General features: G+C 36.1%; 1 protein-coding gene across 17 annotated transcripts in view; it reads left to right on the top strand.

Annotated features, from left to right (window-relative positions):
* ANKRD44 (ankyrin repeat domain 44) overlaps positions 1-18,317 on the top strand; it is a 143,422-nt gene extending 125,105 nt beyond the window's left edge. For 10 of the 17 annotated variants that reach the window (XM_030017871.2, XM_030017867.2, XM_030017866.2 and 7 more), the window contains 10 exons: positions 1,799-1,877; positions 2,936-3,053; positions 4,087-4,303; positions 5,037-5,124; positions 7,085-7,168; positions 8,453-8,598; positions 9,476-9,558; positions 10,012-10,094; positions 11,215-11,306; positions 13,512-18,317. In XM_030017871.2, the coding sequence (XP_029873731.1) occupies positions 1,799-1,877; positions 2,936-3,053; positions 4,087-4,303; positions 5,037-5,124; positions 7,085-7,168; positions 8,453-8,598; positions 9,476-9,558; positions 10,012-10,094; positions 11,215-11,306; positions 13,512-13,777 (1,256 nt within the window). In that variant the 3' untranslated portion in view covers positions 13,778-18,317. Of the gene's footprint in view, positions 1-1,798; positions 1,878-2,935; positions 3,054-4,086; positions 4,304-5,036; positions 5,125-7,084; positions 7,169-8,452; positions 8,599-9,475; positions 9,559-10,011; positions 10,095-11,214; positions 11,307-11,556; positions 11,586-11,612 lie in introns of those variants that run through there. The other 7 variants (XM_030017878.2, XM_030017875.2, XM_030017872.2 and 4 more) reach the window with 5 other exon arrangements.
* Positions 18,318-18,571: the final 254 nt, after the last annotated feature.

Raw genomic sequence — 18,571 nt, 5'->3', positions numbered from 1 at the left:
GTTTCACAACAATACGTTTTGGTTAGGAGTGTTTTAGCAAAGAGTGGTGCCACCTATTGGAGACTCTGCGTGGTGCCACTGCAGCACTGAGCAGTTTATTTGCAGTGCAAGTGTAAGAGGTGAAATGGTGTATTTTGAGAAATCAAACAGAATTCTTGCTGAATTAATCCCTCGAGTGACAGTGCTGATTTGCACACACAAAAGCGAGTACTCATATGTGCAATACTGTGCACTGGAAAGAAACAAGAAGGCATGTGTGCCCATCCCCTTAAACGTGTTTGCCTTCATTCCTTCAAATTACACAAACACAGTTGCTGAACACAGCGGTTAAGGAGACCTGAAGTGGTGGATTGGATTACAGGATTCTGCAGAGCTCTGTCCAGTAAAGGGATTTGTAACTTTAGTAGAGAAATCACCTAATGAAGTATTTCTTTTTTCTGTGTGTCCCCCTCAGGGAATAGACTTCCTCTGACCTCATAATATGGAGAATTGCCTCAGCCTAAATTATATGTTCCCTGTATAATTTTATTACCACCAGTCTTTCCTCTGGCTAGCTTGGGGAATCCATTGCAAATGTTCCCCTGGTGTTAGTGTTGTAGCTCTGTTGGCAAAACTAATGTTCCCTGCAGGGTCTGTAATGCTTAGCAATCGCTGGGTCAGCTCTAAGAGTTTCTGGGAGTATCTGTTCTAAAACTCATTTACCAAAATCCTTTTCAGATGTCGGTGTGAACAAGTTATGATTTCTCTTCCTCCTGCTGGGAGAAAAAACAGATCTTTTTTTTCCCCCTAAGCCCGTGAGTCATCAGCCCTGAAGAACTGTTTACATGTTATGTATATGGCATTACTTAGTGGTAAATAACTAAAAATGTCTTTTCTTTTTCTGGGTAGAGCAACTAAGATTATTTTTGGATGAGTGATTTAAATGTGATGATGTGAGCCCGTTTCTCTGCCAGAATGATGTGACATAGGTGGTGTCCAAGGGTTTTGCCTCAGCCCACAGGGTGTAGGCAGTGTGAATGCATGACTTGCTGTAATAAGAACACAATCTATATCTACTGAGTACAGGAATTATTGTTTTTCAAAGAAGAAAATACTGTTCTCTTCATCCCATGAAAGGCTGAAGCCTTTAAGCCAGCTGACACACAGATGGGTTTACAGTGTCGGGCCCTGCAAAACGTAGTAACTCAGAGCTGTTTTCCAACAGCAATGGGTTACATTTTAAAAAGCAAACCCTGTTTTGGAGAAGTAGCTGTGGCTTCCAATAACATTAAATGAGAAAAGATGGAAAAACCCAAAGGGAATTTTAATCTCTGGTGTTATGTGCTGTTATGAATATGACATTTGCATCATTGGTCATTCTTTGCAGATGCTTCTTTTTTCATAGCAGCGCTGAAGAACTTGCTTGTACAGTGCACACAAAATTAACGAGCCTTGCCGATGGACTTCCTACTGCGTTCCAAATCTGATCCCAGAAAGCCTTGTCTGCCTGCTTGGTCTGAGGGATTTTGAAATGCTGTCTGGTTTAGTAGAAATCTCAGTAGTGAAAATCACGATTTCTGTTTTACTCATTTGGGATTTTTGTATGTAAGAGAACTAATCTTCATCTTACCTGAGGTCAGGGAAAAAACAGCTCACTATTTAATCAGCACAAGTTAAATGAAAATTGTGGGAATATTAATTTCTTATACTGTGGAATGTTTTCTTTGTTTATAAGGAAATTTCTTATCCATACACATTCCAATGGAAAAGTACCTGAAATTAAACATATTTTAATTAAACATACTTTTTCTCTTTATAGTCATTAATGGTCATACACCTTGTTTACGGTTGTTGCTAGAAGTTGCAGACAACCCTGATGTGACAGACGCCAAAGGACAGTAAGTTTTCTTTGTAATGGTTTTTTTTCAGCTCTGTGATTCAAATAACATCTCAGACTTCTCACAAAAAAAGCATTTATTTGAAATACTGTATTTCCTGCACTTCTCCTTATAGAATTTGGCAGAGATTGCTAAGTACACATTCAGCTGATCTAAGCCATGTGGAAAGGATTATTCATTAATCTTAGCCTCTGCTTCATACTTTAAACAATTCTTCATAAATGCTGAGGGCCAGATTCAATAAAAGCTAACGAGCTCCTGAGATGTTTCTATAGAGAGTCTTTTTCTTTCTAAAACATTGCTATTTCAGGGTTTACTTGGTGTATTAGGCTGGTGCAGTGGGACAGAATGTTTATTTGAGGTGACACATGCATCTGAGATGTTCCTACAAAAATTTTACTTCTCATTAAATGATGGTTATAGAGGGAGAATAAAGTATATTTTTAAAGTGAAAATATGAATGGTTTAAAAAACTCATTTGGCATGCCTGGAACATATCTGACTGTACATACAATTTTAAATGGTATTAGTCTTATCTGAAAATAGAAGGAGAACAGACCTCTTTCAGAAAAAAATGGAAGATATGTTAGTCCAAATTTTGGCTTGAATAGTTTCCTCGTGTCCCTTCATCTCCTTTAAGCAATTGTGCAGCGTTTGCAAAAGAAATGCTTTGGGTGGTTGTCATCTTGGTAACTAGCAGGGACATTCATTCACAACACTTGGGTATTGTAAAGCTCATGTGTCTGTTGCTGGAGGTGACAGTAATTGTAGGTTATTAAGAGAACAGATTGTTTTGAATGATGTTGCTCTGTAAACTGCTTACAAATGAGTTTGTTTCTATTTTAGTCATGGTAGTTGGTTGTTAAACATCTTAATAATTTCATACAAAAGATCTTCACTTGGGTGTTATATAAATGAGTATGGTGAACGTAACAGGTTTGTGGGTAGGACTGGAGAGAAATGCAGGGCTTCCTGATTTCTGTGTTCCTCTAAGTTAGCAGTGGCAAGTAGTATGTCATTTTATAGCTGTGACTGGTTTGGTTTTGTTTTTTTTCCAGAACCCCACTAATGCTTGCAGTGGCATATGGGCACATTGATGCTGTTTCTTTATTACTTGAAAAAGAAGCATCTGTAGATGCAGCTGATCTCCTGGGATGCACAGCTTTACATCGAGGGGTGACTTAATTTTTATGGTTCTTAATTATTTGTTTTACTGTGACTACAGATCACTTAAAAATACAGGGATATTGAATGTAGGGAATACTGTAAATGATTGGAAACATGACCAAGCACAGTCAACAAGGTAAAAATCAGGACAGATCTGCTCTCAGTAATGCTCTGCTTTTGACTTTGTTTCAAATGCGCTTTAATCAATTAGCTAAAATGCTGATTAGACAATTTTTTTCGTGGCTTTAGACACTTTACAATAGCAATCATTATTCTAATAACTGAGCACCTTATGAATTCTGAAAATAATTTCTTTAAAAGAACTGCCCAGCAGTTATTTCCATTTTTCTTGGCGAGGATGGTGTAAATAAGTAAGCCTTAAGTTTTTTCTAGAGGCAGTGAAACTTGAAGCAGATATAATCTTTTCTAGGAGTCAGCAATGTGAAGCTGATGGAAGAGCTGATATTTATACAGAACTCTATAATAACTGCAGTGAGCAGTTCAGCTCAGGAGTCCAGCACAAGTCTGTAATAAAAGCTATGGCATAAAAATTCTGCTCTGTATTGATAGCAATACGTGAACATGCCCAAGATACCAAAGCTAACCTATGTACGATACAGAGGTCACTGATGGTAGCTGGCCAGCTGTTAAAGCAGCTTTTCATATTTCAGATTATATTCTTGATCCTTTTTTTCCTCAGTTCTTCTCTCACATTCATGCATGGTTTTGAGAAGCCAGACTCAGGTTTTCTGAACCTCACCCCTTGTTCATCTGTTTCCGTAGTCTTAAACTCCTCCTTGCTTTGTGCCTCACTTAGTGGAGTCTCTTCCACAGACTAGCAATCAATGCCTTTGAAAGACAGCACCAAATACATTTCAGTGTATCAGTTATCATAGGTACTCATGGGAGCAAAGGAGCTTTCATCTCTGCCTTCTGAATCCCATCCAGGCAGTTTCATGTTCACAGGCATCAATCATATTCCATATTTCCTATGCAAGAATCTGTATTATGTCAACCTCTTTACTCATTTCTTTGTTATCAGATTATGACTGGGCATGAAGAGTGTGTTCAGATGCTGTTAGAGAAAGAAGTATCTATTTTGTGTAAAGACACCAGAGGCAGAACACCTCTGCACTTTGCAGCAGCTCGGGGTCACGCCACTTGGCTGAGTGAATTACTGCAGATAGCACTTTCAGAGGAAGACTGCAGTTTGAAAGATAATCAAGGTTATACACCACTGCACTGGGCTTGTTACAACGGTAAGTTTCTCCCTGTGGACTTTTGCCAAGTTCAAACGTGGCTTCAGTTTTAGGGAAACATGATAACAAAGCAGCCTAACACTTTGAGAAGCTTGAAATGAAGAGGCAAATCATCTCCCCTCTACTTGCTTGCTGTAGTTAGCATTTGCTATGTTCACCCTTCAGTTCAGAAGCCAGGGAAATTCCAGCAATACCTCCCAGTGGCTTTGCAGCTCATTTGCTCCCAGTCACAGGAGGCCAGGGTGAAATTCTGGTTTTACTGACATCAGTGATGAAATTTTTGTCGATTTCTGTGGGGCCAGGAGTGCTCCTTTGAGGTGTCACCTTCTTATTTATTGATGCAAGAGACCATGTGAATAGGTGGATGTTCTGAACTGAACTGATTATTCTAAACTGGATAATCTGAACTTGTTGCTTAATATAAGGATAAAGGTTCCTAATATCATCATTTAAGACCATCTTTGGAGATGTGTAAGGCAACATACATAATGTCACATAAAAATGAGCCTTTTTTTTCCTTTCCTTTTTTTCAGTAAGTGCTAATATTAGGCTGGATCTATCTTGCTGCTGACATTAAAAAAAAAATCTGTTTATAATTTCATTGCTTAAGAGCTTATATACACATTGTGTTCAAATTTGAATTTAGCGTTACATTCTAATCTGTATAAGCCTAATATGAATTAATTTAATTACTTGCTTTGTGCAACACTGTGAAATGTCTGCTCTCTTATAGGTCATGAAAACTGCACAGAGGTACTATTGGAACAAAAATTTTTCCGCACATTCTATGGTAATAGCTTCTCTCCATTGCACTGTGCCGTGTAAGTAGAAATCTCCAGTAAAAATGCTTTAGGATTGGTCTGGAAAAAGTAGCAGTGTGAAAAGAAAGCGCCTTTTTTTTTTTTTTTTTTTTTTTAGATTATTTGCATGAGCAAATAATTTGAAAGCTGATCATAAAATTGTGCTTATACTTCTGCTGAAAAAGTGGCAGAATAAAGAGTGGTTTTGCATAAATTTCATACATTTAGGCTATTTAATGAAATTCTGACTTGTAATTAAATAGCTGCATTTCTGCTCCCTTTCTAGTTTCTTTTCCCTTGCTTACAACTACAGACCTATGCCTTTTCTTCACACAGGCTGGAACTTCATAGGTCTTCTATTCTTAGGCCATGACCTGGGCTATAGGTAGGGCCTTGGTCCATGTAAGTATGAGCTTTTGAGGTTCCTTTGAAACCCAATGGCTGAAAGTTAAGAAATTTGTCAGAATCAAGATGATTTTTTTAGCAATAGGAACAAAGCATTAATGAAGGAAGGATTTGAAACAATGATCTATGTCATGCTAGAAGGTGTTCTGTGCAGGCCATATTTTTTCCAAGACATCCTCAGCTGAGTGTTTTCCAGACAGATTTTCTTCATGGTCTTTTTTCCTTCTGAGATAACCTCTATCTTGAAGGTTTGGTACTTCTTACCCAGGTCCTAGCCAAAGGGATTGGTGGGTTGTAGAGGCATACTCTGTATCCAAAGTTCTCATATTACTTATGAACAACAAAAAGGTGGTCGCTATTATGAGTTATTCATCTTCTTCCATGCATGTGTTTTATACATACTCCTTATTAAAATAAAGCAGTATGTTTTCATATGGGAAGGATTCCAGTAGAGGAAAATCGTAACTTTTCATAACATAATTGCAAATGCATTTTTTTTAAAATGCAAGATTACTTTAGTTTGTAGGACCTAACATGCTTATTAAAACATGTAAGCCATCGGAAGAGTAAGGAATTAAGCACTGAAAAATCAAATGCCAACCTTCCTAATTTCTACCAACAATTAGAATGACTGTATTCTATTCTATGTTCTATTAGAAGAATGAATGTCTTCCAGAAGTAATGATAGGGGTTCCTATTGTGTAGGCTTCCCTTCTACAGTTCACATCACTGGAAAGTAGAAAGGTAATTCGTCATGTATCAAACTTTGAAATTATAAAACCCCCAATATATTAGAGAAATAAAAGCTTATATAAAGCACTTACTTACTCTGCTTAAATTAAAATAATTTGTGGCTGAAACATAGTATATGAAATCTGAATTTCTAGTGATGGCTTTGAAGATTTTTTTTTCAATATTTATACTCTTTTAAACTAGTGTGTAATTCTCAAACCCATTAAAAATGTGTGCAATTTAAAAATGCTTGCAAATTTAAAATGAAAACAGCTGCTAATCCAGTGTGTGTGTGTATTAGCTATACTATATGTCCAATACTGTTACTAAACACTGTTCATTTTCATAATGAAATGAGACAAATTAACAATAACCAGAAAGAGTATTAATTGAGTACATCCATCAAGGAAAAGTATTAAATGTGTGAGTTGGAAGAGACGTGGGCTTCACTACCTAAAACATTAGAATAAAGCTTTCTATATGTAGGTATCTATGACTGAGTGCTTTCCAGATCCAGGTGCGTTTGACATTTAGGCTAAAGGATTTTAAGTATTAAGGTTTTAATCCTAGATTTGTGCTCCACTTTCAATTACCTTTGTGCATAGTGAATTGCAGGATCAGATTTGCTTTAGAGACTGAAATTCATAGTATCAGATGCAGTTTGGTTAAATGGAGAGATGATGAATAATCAGAAATGTGACTGAAAGCATTATGGCAAAGGTATGTTAGGATAACTTATAAATAACCAATAAGAAATATTAATGGGAAGTGAAGTAAATTAATATTGGAAAGTGGGAAAAGATGTAGACTTTTTACCTTTTTGAAAATGTCTTGTCTTTGGCAGAATCAATGATCATGAAAACTGTGCATCACTGCTCATCGGAGCCATCGATGCCAGCATTGTCAATTGCAAAGATGACAAAGGAAGGTAATAGTTTCTTAAACAAATTGCATTTCATCTTCATGAATCCATCTAGTATTTTTCATAATTCTTTCTGAACCTCTGGAACTAATCATTATCTGATACAGTTGAGCTAAGCCCTGTCATGCTGACTCTTTCAGACAGCAGTTTACACTGCAATAGTTAAATGGTGGCTCACTTGAAGCAAGGATACTATGAAGTATTCAGTTTCATAGTGCATATGGAAAGAATCACAAAAGAAACAGTATTTTGCTTTTTAGAACAGCTATGACTATAGGCTGTTTCCTTGAACCAGTTTTCTTTGTGAAATATTTAAACACGTTTATCTTTGCTAAATGGAGTGGTACTGTGTACACTTAGAAAAGTATTTCATTAAAAGCTTTAATGTTATGTTAGCATTCTCAGGGCACACAACTCAAAACATCTATGCAGCAAAATAATACTGATAAAGCAAGAGATATGCATTCAGCCAGATCCTTAATTTGTCACATCAATAATCTCCTCACTGTGTGCGTGTATATATATTTAATTAAAATTGCTGGAATTCTAAAAATTGAATACTCATTGTTTCTATTAATTAAAACAAATTCAAGACCTTCAGTAGTGGTGATTACTTCTGTAAGGGTAAGACCACCTCACCCTTACTGATAAGCAAAACCTGAAGTAACACTGTGACACAACTGGGTTGTGTACCAACTATCTTTCATCTCTATTAGTCACACTTCAGACCCAAAATGCCATAGGGAGACAGCGAACGAATTCTAGTGTCTCAGTCTTGTGGAAACTGATGACCTTCAAAGTGGATAGAATTCCTTCCGCCTTTTGTAGTAATGCTGTTATTGTAGCTTGTTGCAGTATCTTTGACTATAACTTAAAATACTTCAGTTTTTTTTAATAATGGATCTGTTCTTTTCTGATAGTTCTTCCCATCTTCAGCTTGTTGAAAAAATAAAATCAGATGAATAAGAATGAGGGATTGTACTGCTTTTCGTATTACACCGTATGCTCCATTAAAATAAATATGCTGCTAATATGAGATTCTCCACAGTATCATATCTACCTTATGCTTCCCTTTTTTTAAAGTTTATATGGCACCAGGACAGAGACTGTAAATATTATTTAACTTATTTCAGATGCTGCTACTATAACGTTCCCCTGGTGATAACTCAAAGTTTTGTAGGAAAAAAAAAAATTAAAAATGTCTTGCACTTTCAGGTTCTTGGGAAGGTAAGTAAACAGGAACATTGTCATTCTTTAGCAACAGCTGTGGTGGTGTTACTTTCCCTACAGAACACCCCTTCACGCAGCAGCCTTCGCAGATCACGTGGAGTGCCTCCAGCTCCTCCTGAGTCACAGCGCACAAGTGAATGCTGCGGATCACGCAGGGAAAACACCTCTCATGATGGCAGCTCAAAATGGTCACGTAGGTGCTGTAGGTAAGTACATCCTTGCCTCTGTTCACCTTGAAGGGTGAGTGCTACTGCGGTTACTATCCCAAATAAGTAGTCGGGTTTTTTCCTGTGAAAACTAAGGAAGAAAAATAAATTGTGTGGATGACTGTAAGAAGCTACCTTTACATCTGTAAAAAATGCTTTTTCTTCTCAGTCCTCGTTCCTCAGCAGTCTTGGTGAACATTTGCAATAATAAACTTGAGTCTTATTTCCTCCTAAAAGCACACTGTAAAGAACATGAGGGGAGTAGTAATTCTATTCTCCTGTTTACTTCCTTGATTTTATGAAGCAGTAAAACTGCACATGTGAAAAAGATTGTGTAACCTTTTTTTCCCGCTCTATTATAGGAAGTCCTATTCTTAAAATGGCAGCTATCAGCAGCTGCTTTTCCAGACTGGACTATATACTATAGACATACAGATTAGGGTCATATTGGTTTAACAGAATTCCCTTTTCTCTAGCTTCAACAGCACAGACTGCACCCTAAATTCTTTATATCCACTTAGTCCTCTCAAAGCAGGATCCACAGTTGTTCTCAGGAGAAAGTGATTCAGGCAGAACTTGCTGATCTGCAAATGAGGAAGTTTATAAATAAATGAAGGTGAATGTATGTTTGACAGTTTGGGGCATAGCAAATGAGCTATTAGCTCTGCCTTTGCTTGCTGATTAACTGCACAAGATTGTCTGTTCTCATTCATTATTTTCATTATTTTCACTTCGTGTTCATAAAGGTTACATCACATAAAGGCTTAATTGATTAGCATGTACACATACGTATACTGAAATAGTAAATTTTTTCCTCTGTTTTTACACGTTTGTCTGCCCATTGGGTTTGTTCATTGATTTCTATTCTATACCTCAGACTTCTTGGTGAACATTGCCAAGGCTGACCTGACATTAAAAGATAAGGAGTTGAATACATCTTTGCACTTGGCTAGCAGTAAAGTAAGTTGAAGATCTCTGTATGCTTCTATTCTCTTCACAGTCTGTATGTATGTGTGTGTGTGTGTGTTTACACTCCGAAAAATTTTTCTGCAATGGAAACCACAAGTGATGGTCAAACTTGTGGTGAGGAAGGGAACATTGTTCCAAGGTTTTCTCAAATCTGTTTCAAGGTTTAGAAAACTGAGAAATATAGATGCCTCTTACGACAGCTGAAACACAAGGAAGGGAAACTAAGAGAAATAATGGAAAATCCTTCGAGATTTTACCAAATAATCTCACTGTAAAATAGCTTAACATAGGTTCAGGAAAAAAAAAAAAGGTATTTGTTATTTTTTCTTTTTTTGTATTTCAAATTGAGGTATTAAATTTCACTTTTATATGTAACATTTCTTTTGCCTCAATTTCAAACTCCTCAGCAAATTAACACTATATGGTTTTTTTCCCAACTTACAGGGTCATGAAAAATGTGCCTTGTTAATACTTGACAAGATACAAGAACAGAGCCTTATCAATGCAAAAAATAATGCATTGCAGACGTAAGTATAGCCTGACCCTCTCAAGTTCAGTTGACTTACCAGAAGATTCCTATTTAGCATTTCATATTCATGTCTCCCATTTTTTCATAGAATAGAAAAGTTAATTTCTGATTTTTTTTTTTGAGTGCTTGCCCTTGAAAAGACCAGATTTATATTACATTTTCACTTTTAATTTTGATTCCTTTGATGCCAATTTTATAGATGGTCTGGTGGAAAAATTATATGAGGTCATTTATTTGAAGACTATATCAAAATGTGCATTAATGATGTGAATGTGTGAGTATACATCTGGCATTTCCTAGCTTTTTGAGCTTCACCTTAAATCTAAATAATTTATTTAGCCTTAAGGTGGTACATTTAATTTTCAGAGGGATTTTTTAGATGATATTTTTTGTGCAACTCCCGTCCATACCATACATTATCAGCAGAGTCAGAACCATCGATATTCTTACTCCAGCTCCAACTGTTTGACTGGTATGCTACAGTAGAATATTCAATCACGAGTTCAGGTGGCAGATCATCTAGTGCTTGCGGAAGAATTTGTTCCATCTTAGCCCTTTTTTCCCCCTTCCAATATGAAATTGTTTTTCGTGTCCCACTAACTGCCCCCAAACAGGAGCCCTGGGTGTTGGCCCAGGAGAGGAGCAAACCAGTGGTTGTTTTTAATCCCCAGCTGCTCTGCAGTAACAGAGATTAGCAAAGGAGTATTCAAGGATAAAAAGGCAATACAGTGATTTTGAACAGTCTGTAGTAGCCAGAATTAGGGGTGGAACAAAGGCATTTCTTCAGTCTAAGATTCATTTTCCTTTTAAATGTCAATTGTGTGGTGCAAACAGTGGAAAAATGGGAGCTTTTTAAAGAAAGCCTTTAGACTGGAAAGTATTAAGCAATCTTTGTGTATGTAAAGGTAATTTTATTTGTCTTGCACATATGTTTTATAAATGTGGAACATGAGTATTTTAAAGGCTGTAATATAATTTAACGTCAACAGTATAATTATAATGATCCAAAGAATGAAAATATTCTCTTTCAGATGCTGGGTGTGCTTTAAGCATTACCTAACTTTTTTTAGAAAGTCTATTTTAAACTGAACTTGAATTTAGTTGTTATGTTTTTGTAGACCTCTCCACATTGCTGCACGAAACGGCTTAAAGATGGTGGTTGAAGAGTTGCTAGCCAAAGGGGCATGTGTCCTAGCAGTAGATGAAAATGGTAAGTAAACCATACACTTTGACAATCTTCAGTAGGACCCAACAGGTAATTTTACAGCAGACTGAAGCAATAGACTTAAAAGCTGATGATAGACATCATTGATGCTTTTATCCTTCCAAGAACAGACAATGAGCTGTGTGAGTACCTATTAAAAAAAAAAAGATAGTATTTATTTTTCTTTAATATAAAAATGTATTCTAAACATCACAGCGGTCCCTTTTACTGTTCATTTTGCATGTACTGTCAACAGCTAGTCTTTTTTAATGCTTGAGTGCAGTGGTAACTTGAATTTCCTAAACATGCAAGTGGCACCGGATAATTCTGACGCCTTGCAGAAGAATTAAGGATTATGCATTCAATCAGCGCATGTTTTAATGGGTAGGAAGAAAACCATCACCATACGTTTGGTTGTGTCCTAGTTCATTCTGAGATCAAAGCTTGTGCTTACCAATTGTCTGACCTAATCCAAGATGCAAGTAAATTACTGTTGCCTCATAAAATATATGATTAGTTAATAAATCTGATAATTCTGTTTCAGATCTCAATGAAGTCCTTCCCTAAACATTATAAAGCCCATAGAGGGCTGTGCTTCTATAATTAATGTATTCAAAAATGTCTTCCTGAAATAAGCTGGTCTTTCTTACAATACTGACTTCATGGCATTAATGTAACAATTCGGTACCTCCATCTTCCCATATCTGTAAAGTAACAGTAATAATACTCACCCATCATTGCAAGACTTTTGCGGTCTATGGATGAAAAAAACTGAGTGGTGAGTATTTGCTATTAACCAAATGCTACCTAGGTATACTTACATGCATGAGTTCCACTGAAGTCATCAGGCCCTAACCTCATTTTAGAGATAGGGGACAGAAAAATGAACCAGACTAGCTTCTAACCACAGTTCTCATCATTACAATTGTACAAACTGAGCCAGCTAATTTGCATGTATGTAAAAAATGAAAATTAAGTATAAATTTTATACACACTTAATTTTTCTAGGAACAACTGCATATGCAGAAAGAAAATTAAGTACAATCTTGGTATAAGTACATCTCTAAAGAATATTGACACTTGGAACTCAGTGGAAAAGGAAATTGCATTTAGGGTATGCATTCACCCCTGACAGTCAGTGCTTAAATGTGGGTAGTTTGCTGCAAAGCTGTCCTCACATTTGTCCACCAAACTCTGCCACCAAACCACACTGCTGGCGTTCTCGGCTTACTTGAGGCAGTAGGTTCTCAGTAGTGGTCATTGCTTCAGATTACTGTTGCTGCAGCACTTAAGATTTAGCCATCTGCGAAAGAATTTGTTTGCTCTTAGCATAAAGGAGGATTTGGTGGAAAGTGCTGGAGTACTACACAGCAGCCTGCAAAATGTATAGATAGCAAGTGTAATCAGGATACTGGTTTCCAAGATTTGCATACATGAAGAGCTGCTTTAGGGGCAGCGCTTGGACAGGACCCAAGTTAAACTGCAGCGAAGACAAACTTTTAATAGCTCCCCAGTTCTTTGTTTTACTGACATCTGTATAATATTAACTTTGTATTTAAAGTGTATGCCATGCCTTCTGAATACAGTCATTATTCTTCTAACATAATGTAAATTTGAGTAACTAAACATCCACGTATTCATACCTGCTATACATGTACCATGTGCACTGGTCTAATTCTTTTCTCTTAAAATTTAATTCCTAAATAAACTGCTTTCTGAGTTGAGTAGATACTCAACTGATCAGTCTTTAAAATCGTTTGCTTGTTACTTCAAAATATTTTTAAACTAATATCTTTTATGTTTTAATGAAAGTCGTTGTTCTCAGAATGAGACTTGTTCATACACACAGAAACTGAAGCCAGTTTCTGTCCCTCTTGCTGTACTCCCCATGTTCTGTATTCATCATACTGTCTGTGCTGTAGAACTGTGTTTAGCAAGTGCTTTTATTCATATTGTGAAGTCTGTTTGCTGCCTGATTTTAAGAAAAAATAGTGCTTGTTGTGGTCACAGTGGTTTAAATGCTCCATAAAGTGTGTATTTTCCCAGCATGTCTGATTTAAAATAAGTAACATACCCCTGTTGCCTGGCATGATTGTAACTGAACATACATCTCCTGCTTACGACGTCATCTAGAGATGTATATGAGGAATGCTCAGTGCCATTCTCAGTACCCTTAGTACTAACCATTGCCTTGTCTGCATTTGTGCCCAGGTCATACGCCAGCCCTGGCTTGCGCTCCTAACAAAGACGTGGCTGACTGCCTGGCACTCATTTTGGCTACCATGATGCCTTTTTCTCCTTCCAGTTCAATGACGGCTTTCAACTTCGTTTGTTTTAAAAAAGACAATTTGGGCAGGACACATCTCTGCGATGGCTCCAGTATGGGTAGCATTAACTCTCACAATAAGCCCTTGAGTAATAACATGGGAACAGAGGATGGGTACAATGAAAATGATTCGGATTCTGAAACATTTTGACTTTTCGGTATTCAAAACCTTTTTGTCATTATTATTTAATTTCAGCTTTATTTTTGTCTTTTTAAACAGCTTAAATCCCACGGCTATATTCTTAACTATTGTTCTTGACAAGTAGGTATCGAAAGATTTGTAGTGTTGATGAGAACCAAGCCTTTAAATAACAACGTTAGAGGGATTTACCGGAACATACTCCCATTAATGTTCTGCAGCTTTTCAGCTTCCTGATATTTTCTTTAGGCCCTAAGTGCCCCTGTGGAAAGTCTCTACCTCTTATTTTAAGTAGAAAAAGAGAAAATGCCTTTTTTCTTTTTGACAGCACAAATAAACAGGGAACTGTTTGTAAAAAGTTCTTACATGTTTTAGCTGTACCTTTAGTACACAAACATACTTCCAGTGTAGCCTTCATAGATTCGAGCATCACCCCTCTCCTATGTTTGTCTGTTTCCTGCTTCCAGGGGCTCTGTTAATTAGATAATTTTTTTTACACAAACCAAAGGTAAAGTTGTAAATCTTAAAACTGCCTGTATTACTTTTCTACAGGAAATGAAACCTTTTACATTCTGCGTGTACTAAGCACTTAAACGTACAGAAGGCACTTTTTACAGTTCTTAGTTGCAGCACACAATTAGAAAAATATAGTTATTAACTCTTTTATTAACTCTTAAGGCCAAATTCTACTTGTCTCACCATATTTACCCATGGACATTAGTGGAACCACTTGTGTAAAATGAAAATCACTTGGCCCTTATTTTTTTTCAATTCAGCACAAACATGTATGGTTTATTTGCACTACAGAATTAGGGTCGTTAGATGTTTCTGTCACCTGAGCCATTAACCATGAATCTAGTACCAGGAAAAAAAAAAAAAGAAGGGAAAAAAAAAAATCAGGTGTAGACAAAGGTTTATATAAAAGTTTATAATAACTTGCCAACTTAACTGGATTTTTTTCCTTTTCTATGCTTAAATAACTTATTTTTACTGTAAACAATATCGAATTTTAAAATACTTTTGCTAGTGTTTGGAGTAACAGAGCAAAGGTAAAGCAATGAAAGCATAACACCAAAAGTTGAAATACCAAACACCAGAAAACATAGCAGTGTACCGTGCAGGGGATCGGAGATACATGCTAAAAAAGCCTATTGTCACCAGCTTTTAAAGCAATGTCAACTTTGTGAATATGTTTACTCCTTCTGCCAAAGTTTCTAGGTCAAATGGACCACGACCCTCAACTGCAACAGATGTACAAAAAGAAGAATGAGACTTTGTAAACAAACAAACAAAATAAACAAAAAGGTATCATGAACTAACCAGCTGTACCAAGAGGACCAAAATGCTTCAGTAATTAAATGGAAGACTTTGCTACATTTATTTTTTCTTCAAATGTGAGTGACATAATGAAGTAGTTTTTCTAAACCATAAAAATAGAAACTTTTGAGGTATTGATTAGTCTTGAGTGAATTTTACATTTTATGATGCAGGTTTCAAGTTGACATTTGTAACTGATGATGTGTTGACCACAGGTTTTTTTTTCTCCAGACTAAAGAATATGTTCATATACTTTTAATGTAAATGTGTTTATATTTATTTGAAATGAAACAAATGCCCAGGAAAAATAACTATGGCTTGTTCTCCTAGTTAGCATTTGTGCATACTATTTGGCATGATGCAAAATGAAATGTGAATCTAGGCAAGGCTGATGGCCTGAGTAGAAAAAGGAAGGGCTGATGCACTTCGGGAGAGTGCCCATCTTGTATGGAATGCAAAGATTAAGTCCACAGGCTATATTGGTAAAAAGCAGAAAGCAAAACACCTTCTCTCATTTAAGAGCACAAGAAAAGGATTCAGCCCCTTGCTAGACAAGTGAGAGAACACTGTACAGCTACAGGAAAGAGGGGAAAAGGTAGTGTAGCATGGAGTCAAGGTGTTAAGGTTCCTGTGATTCACACTCAGGCTGTCTGCAGGCCTCCATCTGTGCTGGGAGGATGAGATGAGCTTCCTTAGTGCACACTTTCAGCAGGGTAAATGAAAAGTAAGGATTTTTATTTTAGTTGCAGTTTTTAGCCGTGTTCCACTGAATTGTTAAAAATCTATTGGCAGATTCCAGTTCTTTAATTAGGAAAAATGTTTATATATTAAGTTTATTTTGCCGTGCTAAAATTAAATCTTGTTTCCTTGAACATTAGGTAAAATTAAATACTGTTTCCTTGAATGTTAACAAATTTCCAAAGTTTACAACAAAAAATCACAAGGGGCAGTGTCTCTAAAGGTGAACATTTCTTTTCCCTCAACTCTGTATTTTCTGCAGTAGAATGACAGAGCACCTGAAACCCTGGTTTTCTCCTCAGAAATAGCACAGAATAACATTTTTATGAATTTTTTTCTCAACGTTTTTGCTTTTAAAAGTTGCAAAATAGCAATAACCACCTTACTTTAAGCACTGAAAATAAGAGGAGAGATCAGTTGTTAAAGTTTTCAGTGGTGTCTGTTCAGAAATGAATAGAATCCCAAATTTTGGGTTTTTTTTATGTGGAATGATGGCATTGAAAACAAATAAACAAACGGGAAATGGCTGCCACTTGTCTAACAGCAGGATCGGCCTTTTCATCTTACTTTAACCAGAGATGTAGGTAGGGTCCTTGGCAGGATTAGTTATAAGTCTCACCCAGAAATACAGAAAGTTACGCTATTCTACATGAAGTTGCTTTGTTAGGAGAAAACCAGTCCTCTTTACAAAGAGGATATTGTATTATTTTAAGCAGCCATTTAAAAAATTCCAGTATTTTTACTTGCTACCATGCAGAGTTACTGAAAATATTTCTGTGTATTTGCAATACCTCGTAACTCTGATAATTGTGTAGTGCAACAACTGCTGCCTCTTAATGACGTATTCAACATTAGAGAAGCATAGGTGATTACTGAATTGTTTGATCCTTCTAGGAACCAAATCTAAACTTTACTGATTAAACTTTTCTGTAAACTAACAATGATGTAAGTATGCAATATTCCAAAAATCATAGAAACATGATTTGTTAGCATCTTAAGGGCATTGCAAAAGTTATGTTTTGAGTATGCTGTATTTAGGAGGAAAACTGTCATGAGCAAGACACATGGAAGTACTCAGTATTGGCCTATCCCACATCTCATGTGAGTTACCAGAATCCCTTTTTTTGTACGCTAGTACATTAATCTGTAATATATCACATGTAGAAATAAATTTGTAACTTAGGGCAGGTATATAAGCATGGGAATAATTTTACTCTTGTAAATAATGACCTTGCCTTTCTGTGGACTTTTTACAAGAGTAGAGTTAATCGTACGTAATTGTTGCACTTAACCCTGGATCCTGCAATTTACAGTATGTGGACGACTTCTATGTCTGCACCACGCAGAGGGTATTCGGGGAGGGGCAGCCGTCCGCCCAGGTGTATTAGCAGGATCGTTTCATCCTGTATTTTAACCACGGCTGCAGATGGAATCCATAGCAGGATGGGGTCCCAAGTCTCTCATAAATACTGAGTTACAACCTCCGGACTGCCTGAAATTGCTGTGAAATAGCTCAGGGGATTTCTGTTCATCGCTACTAAAAGGGCACCATAATGTGTTTGGTACTTTTATGCAGTAAACAACTGCCAGATTATTGAATTAGAACAAACACATGAAATGAATTGTTTATCCATTGTACTGTTGAGAAACTTGGTTATGTATCTTGAGGATGATTTTAAAAAAAAATTTGTGATTTTTATTCTTAGTCATGTAAGAAATATTAGAGTGCCTTTTTATATTTGTGTATTATGGAAATGTTTTGTGAAACTTGTCTTTTTTTTTTTCATTTGAGTGTTATAAAAGCAATATATTACCAGTAAATTTTCATTTCAGACCTTCTTTGAATGTATAAAGTGTTTCTTCTTTTCATATGTTCTACCTGCATTGAAATGAAGATTAATATGCTAAATTTCTATAGGAATAATGTATAATTTTTGCAGTGCTGAAAATGCTTTCTTATTACACAAAAAGTAAACCTTAGGTCAGTGTTATAGGAAAGGGCGTTTTAAACTAGTGACAATCTGAGTGTGTGTATAAAATGTAATTTTATGCGTTTCTTATGCAGTGATCTACATATTAAAGCCAATATCTTATGTTTTGTAGGTTTTGTCTTATATTTTATGCTTTAGCATGTGCAATATATCTTTACAAACCATGGTGATACGAATCTGGTGCCAGTGTTATATTTTGCATAACATTTGTAATAAACAATATAAAATATTGTTTGATGGTTTCAGTGGGGTTTTGTCGGTATTGTTTGCTTTTGTAAATTGAAGTTTAAGGACTTGGGTAAATGTCACATACAAAATGAGGAAAAAGACTTACTTCAGTGAATGACTTGGAATTCAACCTGAATCTTCTCAAGCACAGTTTAGTAACTTTTTCAACTACTGAATGCTGTATTAATGTAATGAAGAACCCTAACTGTAAACTACTATTGCAATGCATTCAGATGGTTATTTTTACAAATAAAAATGGTACAAATACTGTTGGAAAACTGAGTAAATTTTGTTTCTTTTAAAGGAGGGGGAAAGGCTTAAGTATTTAGCAGTGAAGATTAAAATGCAACTGTATGTATTTCTGCTTTGTACTTCCCTCAGATGTAACTACCCCTTGTCTCAGTAAGTTGATGTATTGCTTCCTCTGTAGACTGGGAGGAAAAAAACCCAAACAAAAACGAACAGTCACATTTTTTGTCAGATATTAAATATTTTACTGTTAAGTTTTCACTGATGAGCAACACCAGCAATC

Source organism: Aquila chrysaetos, chromosome 6 (assembly GCF_900496995.4).
Source record: "Aquila chrysaetos chrysaetos chromosome 6, bAquChr1.4, whole genome shotgun sequence".
NCBI classification, from domain to species: domain Eukaryota; kingdom Metazoa; phylum Chordata; class Aves; order Accipitriformes; family Accipitridae; genus Aquila; species Aquila chrysaetos.
This window is presented reverse-complemented; position numbering and strand designations above follow the sequence as displayed.